This window comes from Canis lupus, chromosome 16, assembly GCF_048164855.1.
Source record: "Canis lupus baileyi chromosome 16, mCanLup2.hap1, whole genome shotgun sequence".
Classification (NCBI taxonomy): Eukaryota; Metazoa; Chordata; class Mammalia; order Carnivora; family Canidae; genus Canis; species Canis lupus.
The window spans coordinates 40,934,803-40,952,556 of record NC_132853.1 but is presented as its reverse complement, the minus strand read 5'-3'; the positions used below and the strand labels follow the sequence as shown (position 1 = coordinate 40,952,556).

Below are 17,754 nucleotides of genomic sequence, written 5' to 3'. Positions count from 1 at the left end.
TCCTCATGACCATTCCAGTAGTAACTTCCAACGTCAGGCAGACAAGTGGGGTTGAGCTTTTTAATATCATAAATCAGTGTCCAGCCCAGCCTCAACGCCAGGCCCCTTCCTGGGCCTCCTATTTTCATATTGCCTGGAAGGCTGCCTGCAGCCAGGGCTTCTCTCACCCCTTAGGAAGGATCCAGCACCAGCCTGAGAGGTGAGGCAATAGCAGCTAAAGGGGTGGGAAAGGGGAGAGACAAAAGCTTGTGCAGGCGCGTGTATGTACTTACGTGTGTGAACACATGTGAAGTTAAAGGTTTACAGACCCTGGCTCAGGGACAGTCTAGGATGGTAGAGGAGGCAGGGCAAGGAGAAGCACATCTTTTCTCCCTGGTACCTCAGCCTCACCTTTCCCCAAGGACAGACATACAGGGTAGTGGGAAACCCATCCCTGGACTGGAGCCCTTTTGAGTCTGGTGGAGTCACAGATCCAGTCTGTAGGGTCACTGGGTCTGTCTCCTTTTGAAAGCCCTGGAAAGGTGGGAGGTAAGAAGTAAGAGACAGGTCTCTGCTAGAAGAACTTGACGCCTCGGCCATCGCTGACAGTGATGATCTCAGCCTTGTGCTCCTGCTGTAGGGCCTGCAGAGCCCGAAGTAGGGTTGCTTCATCCAGCCCATGGAACTCTGGATAGGGAGAGACAGGTAGTCAGGGACACTCAGCTCCTGGGGACTCAAGGCCCTTGAGAACAGTCCAGATGGAAGCTGAGACCTTGAGGCCAGGGTAGACACATGCCATCTATGCTGGCGCAGCTGCCACCAACCCCTCCTGGGTAATCCTTAGGAGTAAGGGGTGAAAGAAAGCCTGAGTCAGCATGAAATGAGAGTTCATGCTTATTTTCCCCTTCCGGGTTCTTTGGTCAGACTCAACCCTCATGTGTACCCCCCAACCCCACACCATTAGTGTCTGATGTACAAGAGTGACACCACCCACGTGTGGGCCACAAAGTAGGGGGACTTCCTGGTGAGGCCTAGGAAGGTCAAGGTCCTTGTCACTGGATGACCCTCATTGCACACCTATACCCATCAAGAGCACCTATTGTAACATAAAGTATAGCCACCTCTGACCAAAGACTGTTAGGGTCCAGCACAGATATCTGCCCTTTCCTAGTGAAAAGGAACAAGGCTGGGAGCCAAGGGCCAGCTGAGTATCTGGAGATATGGCAAGATACTGCAGGGAGAGGTGAGAAGCAGGTGGCAAGCCCTAACAGGCTTGTACACCTCACCCCCTACGGGGGCCTGCCTCTTTAGTCAGGGAGCTTGCTTTCTGAGGAAGCCTCCAGCTTTGCCCAGCGTGAGTGGTGGGCTGGGCAAGGCTGCAGTGCTGAAGTCATGGGGTGATGGTGGGAGTAGCAAGCAGCGGCCTGCAGGGTGGGGGGGGGTGGGTGGGGGAACAGCCAAGAGCTGTAAACTCTGTTAGGGCAGCCAGGGCCTGGCAGAAAGGGGAGGTGCCTTTTGTTCCCCAGCTGAGATTGGAACTTTTGGTGATCCTGCGGATCAGAATATGAAGTCAGAGATAAAAAAGCTAAGATTATATTTACACTATGTAAAAATCAAACAGTATAAAAATCCTGGCCTGGCCAGAAACCAAAGTATTTAAAAGGCCTGGGGGTGGGGATGGGGGTGTTGGCCCAATCCTTTCAGCTGACGCCCACAAATCTTGAGCCCTCTATAAGTATACAGGGTGAAAGAAAGCCTGTGTCAGCAAGGAATGAGATTTTAGGCTTAATCTCCTTCTCTGGTTCCTCATTCAGCATCTACACCATAATTCTTGATTTTTCATGGGTCACAGATGCTCTTAAAAATCTTTTAATATTGGGATCCCTGGGTGGCGCAGCGGTTTAGCGCCTGCCTTTGGCCCAGGGCGCGATCCTGGAGACCCAGGATCGAATCCCACATCGGGCTCCCGGTGCATGGAGCCTGCTCCTCCCTCTGCCTGTGTCTCTGCCTCTCTCTCTCTCTCTCTCTCTCTCTCTGTGTGACTATCATAAATAAATAAAAATTAAAAAAAAAATCTTTTAATATGGACTCTATCCCTAGGAAAATGTACATATCCCCACACACAAAATATGGGGGTATTCTTGCATGTAAATACAGGTGGTTTACAGAAACCTTGCATATGGGTTAAGAGCCCTTGTGTCATGTAGTATTTGGAATTCAGAGGCAGAGATGGGAAGTCTGAATGCCAATTAAACAAGGACTGGAGAGGATTCAGATGACAAAACTGGGGGGAAAGGGAAAAGCATTACCCTCATCCTCTGTGTCTTCGCCATTGGTCAGTTCATACAGGGTGAACACGGAGTTGTTCTGGCCACTCCTAGAAACCTATGGACACAGAAATCAGGGATTGAATAAGGACCAGGTATCTCCTGGGAGAAGTTGAGCTCACCAGCTCCACCTACCTGACCCAGGAATGGTACCTATTCCCAAACCAGGGCTCACTGTCACCTCAGCAGGAGTGGCCTAAAAACCACAAGCCATACAGGTACTATATTTATATGTGTACACACACATACGGAACCACTAAACCACAGGCCTTCACATGTCTGAGGAGTGACCTCTCATTCTGTTTTCCTGTTCAGGAATAGGTGGCATGTATTTGTTATATTTGGGTTGTTGATGCTTCTTCCCCTCTTCTCTCCCTTGGGAGTTTAGGGCTGGTGGTAGCTAGGAATGTGGGGGAAAGAGTTTGTCCCCACACCCACTCTGGTTCAGAATGTCACATTCATATTGTGGACAGCCCCAAAGGGTGCAGATGGGGAGGGCCCCAGCCTTTTTTTTTTTTTTTTTTTCTTCCTTTCCTCATTTATCTTCTGTGGCCAGAGACTCCAGCCAACAATAGTACTCCTGGTTCCCAGCACTGCAATCTCCAAACATGGCCTCATATAGCCTCTGGCCTCCCACAGTCAAAGGTAGGGAAATTCTATACAGCCAGGGAACTGAGTCACTGAGGCTTGCCTGGAAGGCCTATACTTCTTCCTTCTGCCCCTTCCCACTTTGCTCTGTCTGGACCTAGGAATGCTGGGTGTCTGCTGAACACAGATATGATTCCCCTTTGCCATGGTCACTGCGGCAGAATAGTCTCACCCACTGATAGATGAGTTTCCCCCATTCTTCTGGCCTTCGCCACATGATCAGGAAGCTAGACTTGTTCTTATCCAACCACTCCAGGTTCCCTGCAAAACAGATACTTATGAAAACATCTTATGCTAAGAAGGGACAGAAGGCAAAACCAAGGTAGAACAGAGTGGAAGAGACTCAGCTTTCAGGAAGTGCAATTCAAGATCTGTTTTATTACTATCTGCAAGGCACCGTTTCTCCTTCTACCTCTCTCCAGGTCTCAGAACACAGATGGAGAGATTTCAGTGTTGAATACCAATAAGGGGCAACCCCAGGTGGCTCAGCAGTTTAGCGCCTGCCTTCGGTGCAGGGTGTGATCCTGGAGACCTGGGATCGAGTCCCATGTCAGGCTCCCTGCATGGAGCCTGCTTCTCCCTCTGCCTGTGTCTGTGCCTTTCTCTCTCTCATGAAAAAATAAATAAAACCTTAAAAAAAAAAAAAAAAACCAATAGGGAGAAAGGACCCAGGGAATTGGACTATTTACTGTACAGAACAGTATAGGCTCCAAGTCAGGGGAGAGAAAAAAGGTGTTAAAAGCAAAGACTTATAGAGCACCTGGCTGGCATAGGTGGTGGAGTGGGTAATTACTGATCTCAAGGTTGTGGGTTCCAGCCCCACAGTGGGTATGCAGATTACTTAAAAATGAAATCTTAAACAAAACAAAACAAACAAAAAACCCAAACATTTATGCCAATCTGCCCTCCAGAAAGCCCAAGTAGGAGGAAAAATAAGGAAATCTGAGGACCTGAACCCACCTTTCTTCCTCAGTTCCTCTAATACAACCTGGATTGATTCCACAGGGAGCTTCCCTGGTTTAAAGTTAAGGGAAGGGCATTGATGGAATGATTTGGGTGGGATAAAAATTCTCAGGGCCACTGTCATGTTGAGAGCTACCTGTCCCCTTCTTCTCCCTCCCACACATATATGTGCAATTCCCCAACAGTCTATACATTGGCATTTCATGGATTTTGGCGGGGAGAGGAAGGTAAAGAGAAACTAGTCCAATTAAAGGGAAGAGCTTAAGAAATGAATGGTACTACCATCTGTCACCCTCTGCCCTCTCTCCTTCCTTCAGATTTTCTCCACAGATATTTTAGGTATGAATCAGGCAGCAAAAACAAATGACCTTTACTTCCTGGGAGAAAGAGAGTAGGTGGAGAAAATTACTAAAGGGAGTTCCAGAGTTTGAGCTTCACTCAGAAAAGGACCGGAGATACAGAGTCAAAAGGATTTGGGTTGAAAAGCCTGGGATTTGGCGGTTTCCGGGCAGAGATTCTAAGACCCGAATGACACCTGGGTCCTCCTCACTGCCTAAGGCAAGAGGGTTTGAGGCTGCATTTGCGTTGGGGGTTGGGTATAAAATGGAAGTCAGCTAACACATACTGGCTCTTTCCCAAGGCCAGTTTGGGTGAGAACCTGCCTACGGTGGGTGACGGGGCTGGGGGGTAGGGGTGGGGGTGTGTGAAGTCTGGGCATGTGGGAAAGCGTGGAAGTGCATGTGTGTGGGCTGTGGAAGAGCCTGAGGGAGGATACGCTGTAGCTTCACGTTGTTGAAGAGCGGGCTCTCCTGAGCTTCCATCACCGTCATGCTGGACTGTTTGTGCAGGCGGCAGAAGGACAGGACCAGCGAGCACCAGGCGGCCAGCTGCTTCTGCCGGGTGTCCACGTTCGGCTGCAACCTGCCGGGTGAAGGGGGTGGGGCGCAGAATTAGAGGGCGTGAGAGAGCGAGAGGCAGCGCTTGCCGGAGGCGCGTCTGGGGAACAAAGTGGGGGACTGAGGGTGGTGGCCACCGGGTCCTTTCTCCCCCTCCCCATTTGAGGCATCAGGGCTGAGCCCGGGGTCCGGGGCAGGGGAGGGAGACACAGCGGGGCTTCTCGGGGTCTGAGCCTCACGTAAAGAAGGGCGGGAAGCGATACTGCCACGGCCACTCGAAACTCATCGCCATTGTAGTAGCCCAGGAAACTCGGAACCTCCGGGCAAAGGACTTCCGGCCTCCGCTTCTGCACGTCCGGGCAAAAAGCACAGCAGAAAGGTTCCGGATGCCTCCTCGGAGAGGGGAGGCCCAACGACGTGAGGGATCTTGCTGGTCTGCCAGTCGTTTGCCATTATCCTAAAAATCCTTACCGTGTAGAACCCCGAAAAGTCTTCTCGTGCAGCTCTAGAGAAGGGCAGTGACTTCCCCAAAGCGGCACACTTTGGCAGAACTGCTGAGGCTTGTTTCCACTCTGCTCAGCTTTTTAATACTAACGTTCGTTGTCAGTTGCATTTAACAAACACCTCATCATTCCCCAGTCTTCTCAATTGCTAAGTCTTTCGACCTCACCATTCCCTGTTCTCCTGCAGTACCCATGGGAGCACGCTTGTAGCTTTCAGCGCTGGAAAAACTTCAGCTTCTATGATTCAGAGTTGCTTCCTCTGACTACAGCCATCCATCTCTCATGTCCTCACTTCCCACATCACAAGTCTCCAGACCCATTTTGGTCTTATTTGACTCCTTACCCAGCCTAGACTACCCAGTTCTGTCCCCTTGCTTGTCTACCTGCTGGTCACTTCCCAAACCAGGGTAGTTGCTCCCTGCCCCTGCCTCTGTTCTCTCCCCCCCAACTCCTGGGCCCAGTTGTATTACTGGAAAAAAAAAAAAAAAATGCATGGATCAAAAAATAAAAAATAAAAAATAAAAATAAATAATAAAATGCATGGATCATGCTGGCTGAGCCCCAGATTCCCTAACCTCACTGCTGGACTCTCAGTGCAGCCCAGCACTGTCTTTTATGGACTCCCTGTCATATCCCTCTAGCTAACTCTTCAAATGTTTCCGTTCATCAAGTCATTCCACCTGTCTTCATCTTTTCTCTGCAGAATGCCCTTTCTATTTTGTGAACTTGAGGCCAAGCATTCGAATGTCTTAATAGTTCCATCTCTGTCACCACACTTGATTCATCCCACAAGAATTCCTCTCCACTTTTACTCCTTTTGTTTGTTTGTTTGGACTCAAAGGAAGAAGTGTCACTCCTCCTTTATAAGACCAATCCTTTGGCATATCTTCTTGCCTCTCCTTTCCAACTGCCTCTAGGCCTCCTTTTATATCATCTTCCCTCTTTTCCTTGACTCTGTCACCCTCTGAATTTCCTATCTGACCTTTAACCTTTCCCCCACCCAAGTCTATTCTTCATTGTGCACAGTTCCTGATCTACCGAAGTGCCCAGCAAATATTTATTGCATGAATGAATGAATCATTCAATTGATAATGTTCTTTCAAAGGGCACTATCTCCTTTGCTTCCATGGCACTGCTTTATCCTTGGTCTGCTACTGTCTCTCTGATCTTTCCCTTTGTTTCACTTCTCCCTCATTCTTTAAATGTGTATGTTTCCTAAGGACCTAACCTCAGCTTTATTTTCAATACACCTTCTGCCTTGAGAACTTTCATCCTTCTCATGGCTTCACTTGACATTTCTGTGCAAAAGACTCCTAAATCTGTATTTCCAGCTCCAACCTTTCCACCACCACCACTCCCATTTCTAACTCTCTGTAAGACATAAAAGCTTGTTCTACTGGCAGCTCATATTGTACATGCTTTTCTTCATGTCAGCTCCTCTTTCTAATAGCCATTTTCTATCATTACTTCCATCATTGTCCTAGTAACTCAGATTCAAAGCCTGAGTCAACCCTAATCTCTCCTCTCCTTCATCTCCTTCATTTCTAAAGTCCTCCTGGTTCCCTCCCCTGTCTTTAAACATCTCTCCTACTTTTTATTTTCTACTTCCTCATTCATCACTCCTTTGGCCCATGTCCTCTTTTTCTCAAGCCTAGAATATTACAATAATTTCCCAATTCACTCCTTTTTCTCCTCTCTTCCCTAGGGGTAATGTATTTCATCTTAAGGCCTAGTCATGTACCAACTCCACAATCACCCTCCTGTGATCGCATCTCAGCTAGCCATGACCTCCCCCTCTTTTTTTTTTTTTGCACTTATACAACATTTGGTTTGTATCTCTTGCATGACTCTCATCATATACTCCATTGCTTTTGTTTGTGTACATGTCAGTTTTCCTACTAGATAGAAGCCATTGAGAGCAGAAACCAAGCCCTTATCTAACTTAACTTTCCAACAAAAGATACCCTACACAGTATCTTATACCAGCATACCGTTGGTGTATGTTAGTAAAACACATGAAGGCAAATATGGGCCAAGAAGAGACTATATATCCCTGGGGAAGACCGATGCATTCATGGAAACAGAGCAAAGACTTAGCTCAGGTGAAAACTCAAAATGCCCCAGGGAACAGGAATGCCTCTAGAGAGACAGACATGTCCTGAAAGGGGACGTCTGTCTCAGAGGATGAATAGATAGATATATTCTAAGAAGCATATAGGTGTATATCTATGGAATGGACAGGCGTGTCCCAGGAAATGGATGTGCATGTCTTCAGAGAGGTAAATATTTCAGCAAAGAGGAAAGTCCCTGAAGAGGCTTCAGGCACCATAAAGAATGAACATATGCCTTTATGGAGAACAAAGTTGTTCTCTCATATTTTTGATGTTCTGAAAGAACTGGAGGTGAAGGTCCTCTGGTGAAAAACTGGGCCTTACTGTCTGGGGAACATGTAAGAGTGTCTGTATAAGAAATGGTGAGTTCAGAGGCTAGGTACATCCCTAGAAAATGGGAATGTGTCTTAAGGGAGTATCAGTATGACTTAGGAAGCTGATAGAATGTTCCAGTTAAGAACTAGTGATTGCTATGGAGGTGGCAGATGTCTGATCCAAGGGTCCGGCTCCTCAGCTTTGAGCTTCTTCCATGTCACGTCCATCTTCTGGCTCTTACCTCTAGTGGACACCAGGGGGCAGTGTGCTGTCAGGCTGTAGGCCACACCCCCAGGGTACAGGACAACATAGGATGAGGCAGGGACCTGGAAGGGGAGTCCTGTGGTGGACTTAGTAGAGTAAGTCCCTACTGCCCTTGCCCTCAATCCTGAGGTCCTTAGAGATGGACTCTTTTTGATCATATCAAAGTTCCTATTCCCAGACCCTGGGAGTAAACTGAGGCATGAAGACGAAAATTCAGGGCTCCTGGGTGGTCCCCCTTCCTTCTTGCAGGAGTCACAGCAAAAATTCCACCCTTGCCCCTCCCCCCACACCTCCCCAGCTGCTGTCCAGACCGGAAGGGAGTCTCTTTCCTGTATACTTCCTGGTGCTGGGTTTGGACAAGGACAGGAAAGGCCCAGCCTTAGGAGGAAACAGTGGAGGGGTGGCCTTCAGGTGGGGGGAGGGAGATACTGGGGAGCAGGCAAGTGAACAAAACAGTGCTGCTATCCAGATTCTTCTAACTCTGCTTCCCAGAGCTGAGGGCCTGTGAGAATGGCAGAGACTCTAGGATGGGGAGGGGATAGTACAAAAAAAAACTTTTATTTAGAAGAGTACAGAACTTGTGCTGTGACACCGCTGGGTTTCCATTTCCACCAGTCCAAGGATCTGTGGTGGGGGTGGGAGTAAGAAAAGGAGGCAGGGAGGGGAAGAGAGACCTGGTGGTAGCAGGGAAAAGGAGTAAAATGGCTTCCAAGAAAAGCTCATACCACCCTAGGCCTGGGCTTCATTGTCTTTACTCCTCCATACCACAAGGGTGACGAGGAAGGGGATGAGGCAGATGGGGGCTATGATCATGGCCAGGAGTACATCCTCTGGGGGGTCTGATAAGGTGGGCTGCACCAGGGAGCAGTTGGCAAAGTGGATCTGGTGAGTCTCAAAGATGACCTCTTCTGCCCAGGGATTGGGGAAGCCCAGGCCAAATGCTTCTGCAAAATGCTCCAAGCAATACTGTAGGTCGCTATAAGGCCTGGGGGCAAGGGAAGACTAGAGTGAGTACAGGTTGGGCCAAGAGAGAAGAATGCCCCACACTTATGCAAGGCCCACCCACAAGGAGCAGGCCCCACCCCTGGCCCAAGCTGCCCTGGTACTGCCCCTACCTGCTAATCATGGCCCAGTCGCACCAATCCTTGGGGATAGAGTCCATCTGCTCCTTATAAGATTGCCAGCAAAATTGGACACTGGTTTCATAGTCAGCCATCTTGTTCCCTGTGGGCACAGATTGCTGCACACTGACCACACCCCTGCCCCTTCCTCCAATCCCTCTGGTCCAGGTATTTCCACTGTTCCTGTCTTCAAACATGGCAAACACCAGGAGAGTCTCAGAAAGTTTTCCAAGGAGTCTCAGCTCAGAAAAATGTTAATGCCTTCCAGGTGCCAGCCCCACTGGAACATCCACATACTTTTTCTGGGGTCTTCTAACCTACCTGTGAGGTAAGCCAGCTCAGAGCTGGGTGGGAGCCACAGGGGATGAGAGGGAGAAAGACCACAAGGAACCCCAAGAGAGAACAGAAGGAAGTTTAATGGCCCACCAATTGGGCTCGTGAGAAAAGAGACCCTCCCCACTGACCTGGCTCTCCTCGCACGCAGCCCTAGCCCGCCCACCCTCCCAGAGTTGGGGTGGGGGGGGGGGGATACACACCTTCTAACTTCAAGCTGCCTTCAGTGGGAAGAAGCTGAGCCAGGGACTCCTGGGGCTTTAGGACAGCTGTGAACAGAAATGGGAGGGGGAGGAGGGATAGTGGGGATCCAAGCGGTGGAGCCTGGAGGAGGGGTCTGAGACCCTAAGAAGTCAAAACTACTTTCAGAGGAGAAAAAGGAACAATCCAGGCCCCCAAGGGACGCCTCAGCGACTGGAAGAGTGGGCTGATACCAGCTCCCTCCCACTCAATCCAGACCCAAAATCCTCTTCCTCCTCGCCAGCCCCAGACCTCCCAAGACCGCTCCGCGGGGTCCCGGCAGCCCAGGTTCCTCCAAGTGGGAAGCAGCTCGCGCCGAGCCCTCACCGAAGTGGGGCCGAGGACCGTCCGAGGACAGCGCTGTCCCGCCCGCACCCCGGGGCCCCGTCTCGGCCTCGGCAGTCCAGCCCCCTCCCCTCCGGGCCTCTCTCGCGCTTCCCCCTCCCCCGGGCCCCCGGGCGCAGCGCTCACCGCCCAGCAGGAGGAGGAGGCGGAGCGCAGCCGGTCGCCCCGCGCGGGTAGCGGGGAGCCGCGGGCCGCTGGCTGCGCGCTCAGCCCGGAGCGAGGCCATCGCGCGGCGCGCAGGCGAGGAGGGGCGGTGGCGCTGAGCCGGGCCCGGGCGGGGGCGCCTATATCCCCGGCCCAAGCCCCAGGAAGCCGCGCCGCTTCCTCGCAGGGGCTGGGACGGCTGCGGCCACGTGGGGGGCGGGGGCGACGCCCGGGGCCGCCGGGCTGGAGGGGGAGTCGCTGCCCCACCCGGCCCTGGCGCCCGCCGCTCGCTCGGCCGGGTCGGCGTTGGCCCACTTTCTCCTAGCTCACCCTGCGGGGCTGGACAGCTCCCCTCGTAACCCCAGAACCCGGACGCATTTCCTGGGCTCAGCCGCGTGGCGCCCAGGACTCGCCGGGGTCTCTGAGCATCCGCACCGGGGGCCCTGGTCGCCCCGGCTCCTTCGCGGCGGGGGTGAGGAAGGAGGTTAGCGAGCTGCTCTCGCGGACCTGGAGGAGAAAGAAGGGTTGGGGGTTCAGAGGGCCTCTCCACGCCCGCAGTATCTAAGGCAGGGGGTTGGGGCTGTCCTGGGCCGTGGGGGAAGGGGTGTCTGGAGCTGGGCTCAGAATTCCCCTTCCCTGGGAACACCCACTAAAGTCAGCCCGCTGGCCAAAACTGGGGAGGAAATGAGGGAGCCAGCCCTCCAGAGTCTCCAGGACAAGGCCTGGGGTTAGGGACAGAGAGGAAACCAGAGTCAAAATACCCTCCCTTCCAGGCACCTCCTAGGGCCTATATCCACAACCTGATTGGGGGGGAGGGCAAAAGTAAGGTTACTTCATTCCTAGGAAGAAGGTGGCCACTACTCTTCAAGACCAAAGTTAGGAGAAAGGAAGGGTTTAGAACCTACTATGGGTGACTTCATTATTGTGCCAGTTTTACAGGGTAAGAAGCCAAAGCTCAGGAGAAAGAGCCCAGAACTTGAACTCAGCAGCTCTGATTCCCACTTCTGTCTTCCTACTCCACAACCAGGTAGCCTGGAATGACTTTGGTTATCCTGACAATGTTTCCCCCATGTAAGATGGGGACATTATTCTTGATAAACGGTCAATGGTAGTGAGGATGACATATGTGAAAGGGCATTGCACTCACTCAGTGGAGGTTTCCTTCCTTTCTTTCCTAAGGACTTGCCTAAGGTCACACTTCTGGGAAGTAGCAAGGCTGAGCCTGGAGTCCCAGGGCTCCTGACTTCTGCTACACCACAGCTGTCTCTGTGTCCTGAGCCAGAGCGTCACTAGCTTGAAGCAGCCGAGCAGCCCAGGAGCTGGTTTGGCCCTGACGCTCAGCTCCAGACACAGCTGTCAGCACTGAACTTTCCTAAATTACTCCCAGACACTGACCCCCTGGACTCAGCTGCTGCTCTTGTCCCAATTCACTGATTTCTGCCCACCACAAATTATGCTTCACATTCTCTCTTCAAATCTTCATCTCAGGGTCTTAGGCTCTCAAATTATGGCCACTGAAAGCCTGTTGTGCTCCTCCATAGCCAGGGTCATGAGGTTGCCTTCATAAGGCATCTGGAAGAAGAAAGGAGGTGGCCCACTTGGCCTGAACCACAAAGCCCTCCTGGTGATAGTCATCTTCTGCAGTGTGCAGAGAAGAGCCTGACAGCCTCAGAGTCACTTCAGGCTGGCGACCAAATCCATTAATTTCCTCCCACCTAAGAGTGCCCTTTTGAGGAAGGAAACATGGTCAGGAGGGAGATTTCTGATTGATGTGATAGGAGGAGCAGGGATGGGGGGACAGAAAACAAACCAGCCATTTCCACTGAGGTGGGGCCAGAAACACTTGAGCCCACTGTGAATTAGGACTGGGGTTGGGGTAAAGATTAAAGTTAACAAAAAAGTTGGGTTTTAAATAGGGAAGTATGGTATCATTGATTAAAAAGACAAACAAGCATTGGTTAGGATTTTGAAGGCAGATTGTGCCTCCGTGTTGTTGTGTCACCTTGGGTAGGTCATTTCATATCTCTGGAGCTCAACGTTTTATATATAAAATGACCTTAGGGGGCACCTGGGTGGCTCAGTGGTTGAGCGTCTGCCTTCAGCTCAGGGTGTGATCCTGGGGTTCTGGGATCGAGTCCCACATTGGGCTCCCTGCGGGGTGCCGGCTTCTCCCTCTGCCTCTCTCTCTCTCTCTCTCTCTCTCCCTCTGTGTGTGTGTGTGTGTCTCATGAATAAATAAATAAAATCTTTTAAAAATAGTAAATAAATAAAATCTTTTTAAAAAAGCATAAATGGGACTTAATATCTCTGTTGTTCAATGACTTTTTTTTTTAATGACTTCTTTTTTTACTTAAGAATAGGTCTTGGGCTTCTTTTCACAATAGCATATATAAATGTTCTTCTTTCCTTTTTTTTTTAAATACTTTTTTTATTTTTTTATTCATAGAGATGCAGAGAGAGAGAGAGAGAGAGAGGCAGAGACACAGGCAGAGGGAGAAGCAGGCTCCATGTAGAGAGCCTGATGTGGGACTCGATCCAGGATCTCCAGATCACACCCGGGGCTTTAGGCGGCGCTAAACCGCTGCACCACCGGGGCTGCCCTCTTCTTTCCTTTTAACTGTAATTAGCTGTAGTCTTTTTGTCTTATATCCAGTGGAGTCAGTCTTTGTTTTCTACCCACCTCCTTAGTTCTCTGTCCCTATCCCACACCCACTCCTAGTGGTTGGGAAGACAGGGATCTGGTTCTGATCCAGATGGACATTGACCTGAGATTTCTGGCCCCAACCTAGATTGACTACCTAGATTGACTTCTGGGTAGGGATCCTACTGCCATGTGAATTTCTCTTCTAATACAGGCAGTGGAACATCTGGCTGAAGCAAGAGGAGAGGTGACCCTATCCTTAGGAGTGCTGTCTCTAATCTTCAGCCTTCCCCCTATACACTCATGCACAAATCCAGAACAACATACCAGGCAGTAAAAAGCACTAGGGGCCTCCTACACAATGAAATTGCATGCATAACATCCTGGGATTATAGTCTCTATGATGTAGAGACATGCTGGCCTCTTCCCCAGCTGTCTGCAAAATACAGAGCAGAGCACAGGAGAGGATGTGGGGGAGAATCAGGGTCAAGGGAGCCAGAAGTCCTAGCTGGGAAGGGCTGATCCCTCCAAGCTGGAGAGAGGAGACAGATTTCTTTAGAGGGCAGGAAGGCAGCAGGGACAAGCAGAAGAGCTGCAGTCAGGGAGCCAGCTAGCTAAGGGAGGGAAGACAAAGGTGTAGGGACACAGCTACTCCATCTCTCGCCATCTCCTCATCTCTAGAATGACACACTTGGTGTGAAGAGCATGGCCATCTCTCAGAAAGAAGAATGGTTACTGGGGAAAACTTTGGCTCGCAACTTGGTAAAAAGCAGAGAAAATAGTTGAGCCATGTTCCTCATCAACTACCAGGGACTTACTAGTAGCTGCCATTTATTGAACAATCACATGTGATGCACAGTGCATTCTCTGATACAAGTGCTGAGTGCTTTGCAAGTATTTTTTAAAATCCGACTACCATAATGTATCAGAATTATCTTGTCCCTGGGAAAAATGGGGAAACAGGAGTAATGTGCCGAAGGCCCAGAGGCAGTAATTGGCAGTCAGAATTTGAACTCAGGACTGCTTGACGCTAAGCTTCAGGTCTTAACCATTATGATTTATCACTTCCCTCCCACTCTATATCCAAATATTAATTTCTTACTGGGTCTTGAAAATGAGGTCGAAAGAGGAGAGAAGGATAGAGAATTTCTTCCAAGACCAGATAGACCCCTCACCCAACTATGTATATACAATCTCCTCCTCCTTTCCTTCTTTGACCCAGGCTAGACTATGACATCACATGGTAGAGGCTGTTTTTCTGAAAGAAAAAAAAAAAAAAAAAAAAAAAAAGGAAATAAAAAAACCAGACTAGATCCAGATTTATAAGAACGACATTCAGACAGCATGACTGAAGAGGATCATGGCCAAGTGACCATAGCACACGCCCAACAGTGCTAAGAACACTGCCGGTCCCTCGGCACCTGGGGCTGACTCATGGTTGCTGTCAGGACCCAATGCCAAATGCCAGTGTTGCTTTCACTCTCCCTTCATTGCTCAGGACCATCCTGTGAAACCATCCCAGGAACCCTTCTACCCACTCCCAACACCTAAAGAGTTTTGATGTTATATAACATGGGAATCCCCTGAGGACACATACTGCTTGGCAGTATGCTCACCTTGTTTCATTTAAAACTCACAACCCTATTAAATTAGGCATCATAGCAACCATTTTACAGATGAGGAAACTGAGGCTCAGAAAGGGTAAGTAATTTGTACAAGCTCATGCAACTCATATTGTCAGATATCCAGATCTTGATCCTGAAGCCTGAGTACTTAACCTCTGCTCCACAAAGGAAGTCAGCTTGCTAGCCAACCTGCTAGAGAGAACCAAATAGAAAGGGATGCAGAAGACCAGCTGGAAGAGCAACCAAACAAGATTTGGCACGGAGGTCCTCCTGACATGGAGGGCCTTCTCCTCTCAATATGATCCCTCTCCTGACTATGCCTGCTTTGTTTATAGACGGTATCTTTTCACATCTTTTTCCCCCAAGACCTTAATGTATAGGATAGACAATGAAAACCCTCATGATGGGGTGCCTGGTTAGCTCAGTCAGTTAAGTGTCTGCCTTTGCCTCAGGTCATGATCCCAGGTCCCAGCATTGATCTGGTGCAGTTGCACCAGGCTCCCTGCTCAGTGGGGAGTCTGCTTCTCCCTCTTTCTACCCCTCCCCACTCCTCATGCATTCTCTCTCTCTCTCTTTCTTTCTCACAAATAAATAAATAAGTAAGATCTTTTTAAAAAACACTTACGATGTTATGAAATAAAACATTTTCTAGATTAAAGCATCCAATATGTGTTAAGCAAATAAGACAGTAGGAGTATATGTTTAACATGTGTGGTATCTATAATGTGAGCTTAATACTACAAAAGGCAATATTTTCCTCTCCTGCAAAACAGGGATAATAAAAATACTTATTAGTTGTAAGATTTAAAGCACTTAGAGTAGGATATTATTATTATTGCTATTATTATTATTGATGATGATGATGATGATGATTTTCATTACCTTAGTGGTTAAGAGCACACACACTTTGGAGTCAGGCAGACTTGAGTTTGGATCCCAGCTCCATCACTTATTTAGCTGTATGTGACTCTATGTAATTACTTAACTCCTCTGAGAATGGTTTCTTATCTGCAATATGGGGTTACTGGTGTATATCTCATTCAGAAGTAAAGATAATGTATGTAAAGCATTTGACCCAATGTCTAGTGCTAGTAAGCATGTCATAAATGGTATTTACTATCATGGTGTGTAACATATACACTTATGACAACTGTATTTCCAAGATATTCTGGGATCCTTCCAGTTCTATAATTTTGTTCTTTTCATGACACAGCACTCCTTTTATTTAAAAGAATATAGATTTGGAGCCAAATAGAATCCCAGCTTTCCTACTTAGCCATGTGGCCATGGCCAATGTTACTAATCTCCCTGAATCTCAATGTTCTTCTCTGTTAAATGGAACTGGGGCACCTGGATGGCTCAGTTGGTTAAGCGTCCTCCCTTGGCTCAGGTCATGATCTCAGGACCCTGGGATTGAGCCCCACATCAGGATCCCTACTCAGTGGGGAGTCTGCTTACTTCTCCTTCTCTCCTCCCTGCCCTCACTTGTTCTTCTCGTTCTCTCCATCTCAAATAAATAAATAAAACCTTAAAAAAAAAAAAAAGAGTAGGGATGCCTGGGTGGCTCAGCGGTTGAGCATCTGCCTTCGGCTCAGAGTGTGATCCTGGAGTTCCGCAATCAAGTCCCACAACAGGCTGCCTGCATGGAGCCTGTTTCTCCCTCTGCCTGTGTCTCTGCCTCTCTGTGTGTCTCTCATGAACAAATAAATAAAATCTAAAAATCTGAAGAAAAAAAAAAAAAGGTAAAATGGTGCTAACAATGCCCACTTCTCAGGCATCTTACAAGGATTACATGAAATAATGTAGGTTCACACTGTGTCCAATGTCTTAACATGAATGTTAAAGGTGATTTGTTACATACATGAATAAATGTGATTTACATTTGTTCCTTTATGTACAGTGTCATGGATATAATTGTAGATGTATGTATGTACTTTTCTTGCTCCAAAAGCATCTCTGTAGCCTGGTATCCCATCCTAGCTGGAGTGTGGTTCAAAAGGCCATAGCAGGGATCCCTGCGTGGCGCAGTGGTTTGGCGCCTGCCTTTGGCCCAGGGCGCGATCCTGGAGAACCGGGATCGAATCCCACATCGGGCTCCCGGTACATGGAGCCTGCTTCTCCCTCTGCCTGTGTCTCTGCCTCTCTCTCTCTCTCTGTGTGACTATCATAAATAAAAATTAAAAAAAAAAAAAAAGGCCATAGCATTAACAGTGTGTGACCCTGCTGATAAGCCAGAGAAGAGAGAAAGGGAAGTTACAGAAACAAGAGGAACTCCCCTTTCCTGTCTGGCTAAGATTTGTTTGTCTTTCACACAGGCTGTTCCCTACTGATATGAGGGTCTGTCGAGTGTCCAGCTTTGATTGGCATCTCCAGTACATAGGGAGTAAGAAGCCCCTCACCTTTCTGGAACTGTTTTCCTCTGAATTTGCAGAGCTCCAAACACATTTCTCTTTCTGGCACCACTGGTAAGAAGAGAAAGCTATGGAGAGAATCCAGAATCATGATATCAGAGCTAGAAGATCTCAGAGAAAGGAGGAGATAGAATGACGCGGTTCAGAGCATGGGTTTGGGGGTCAGAATGGGTTTTGGGTCAGACCCAAATCCTGGCCACACCACCTGCAGCTGGGTAACCTTGGGCAAGTTCCAGAATCTCTTTAAGGTTTAGTTTTCTCAGCTGTAAAATAATAATAAGAATATTACTGACTTCATATGAAATGAGATGACCCTTTGTAAAGCACTCAGCACAATGCTGGGCACATACTGAATGGACAGTGTTTGAGGACTATTATCACTTTTCTAGTTCTGCAGTTTTACACTGGAGGACCCTGCTGGCCAGAAGGGAAGCACAGCTCATCAGCTGTCCACCCGATTGGGGCTACTTCCCAGGCAAAGTTGTGCCAAAGGCGTGTCCCATGAGATCAAGGCCCCGAATTAACTGTGCCAAGGGAGCAAGAATGGGCAGCAAGCACCACCCTAGCTGTGGGGTTGGAGCTTTCAATTTGTGCAAGGCATGAATCCCACCCAAGTAATCCCCAAAAGAGAAAGTCCCTTCCTGCTGGAATTATTTATTTTGTAATTAACAAAGGCTAAGGAGGCCCTTTCTAAATTTTGGCTTGGAGGCTCAGAGTTTAAACTTATAACAGCCACAAACAAGGGTTTATTGTGGGCTTGTTCTTACTTGCTGAATTGAATGCATTATTATGATCCCTATGCAACTAGGGGTCAGGAGCTAAGTACCTGGGGCGGAAAGCTGTGTTTTTGAGATCAGAGGACAAAGTGTCCAGGAGTGGAGAGGCTTC

General features: G+C 48.9%; 2 protein-coding genes across 3 annotated transcripts; both read right to left on the bottom strand.

Annotated features, from left to right (window-relative positions):
• Positions 1 to 46: 46 nt before the first annotated feature.
• VPS25 (vacuolar protein sorting 25 homolog) lies at positions 47 to 6,521 on the bottom strand. The gene is made up of 6 exons (XM_072780719.1): positions 5,053 to 6,521; positions 4,693 to 4,838; positions 3,915 to 3,968; positions 3,127 to 3,215; positions 2,289 to 2,364; positions 47 to 666 (listed from the first exon to the last, which is right to left on the bottom strand). The coding sequence occupies exons 1-6, from the start codon at positions 5,103 to 5,105 to the stop codon at positions 554 to 556; spliced, it is 531 nt and encodes a 176-aa protein (XP_072636820.1). The 5' UTR covers positions 5,106 to 6,521; the 3' UTR covers positions 47 to 553.
• Positions 6,522 to 8,545: 2,024 nt separating this feature from the next.
• RAMP2 (receptor activity modifying protein 2) lies at positions 8,546 to 10,327 on the bottom strand. Of its 2 annotated transcripts, none has more exons than XM_072780717.1 (4): positions 10,172 to 10,327; positions 9,664 to 9,729; positions 9,122 to 9,314; positions 8,546 to 8,991 (listed from the first exon to the last, which is right to left on the bottom strand). In XM_072780717.1, exons 1-4 carry the CDS (start codon positions 10,269 to 10,271, stop codon positions 8,736 to 8,738), a joined length of 615 nt encoding a protein of 204 aa, XP_072636818.1. In that variant the 5' UTR covers positions 10,272 to 10,327; the 3' UTR covers positions 8,546 to 8,735. The 2 variants fall into 2 exon arrangements, with proteins under 2 accessions (XP_072636818.1, XP_072636819.1); XM_072780718.1 differs by having other exon boundaries at positions 9,122 to 9,230; positions 10,172 to 10,326.
• Positions 10,328 to 17,754: the final 7,427 nt, after the last annotated feature.

Excerpts from the sequence above, each read along its gene's own strand:
- RAMP2 (XM_072780717.1), bottom strand. The coding sequence starts at position 10,271 with ATGGCCTCGCTCCGGGCTGAGCGCGCAGCCAGCGGCCCGCGGCTCCCC. Across the intron at positions 9,730-10,171 it reads CCTCCTCCTCCTGCTGGGCG|CTGTCCTAAAGCCCCAGGAG; the intron begins GTGAGCGCTGCG and ends TTCTGTTCACAG. Across the intron at positions 9,315-9,663 it reads AGGCAGCTTGAAGTTAGAAG|ACAGGAACAGTGGAAATACC; the intron begins GTGTGTATCCCC and ends CCATGTTTGAAG.
- VPS25 (XM_072780719.1), bottom strand. The coding sequence starts at position 5,105 with ATGGCGATGAGTTTCGAGTGGCCGTGGCAGTATCGCTTCCCGCCCTTC. Across the intron at positions 4,839-5,052 it reads CGCTTCCCGCCCTTCTTTAC|GTTGCAGCCGAACGTGGACA; the intron begins GTGAGGCTCAGA and ends TTCACCCGGCAG. Across the intron at positions 3,969-4,692 it reads CAACAACGTGAAGCTACAGC|GGAAGCTCCCTGTGGAATCA; the intron begins GTATCCTCCCTC and ends ACTTTAAACCAG.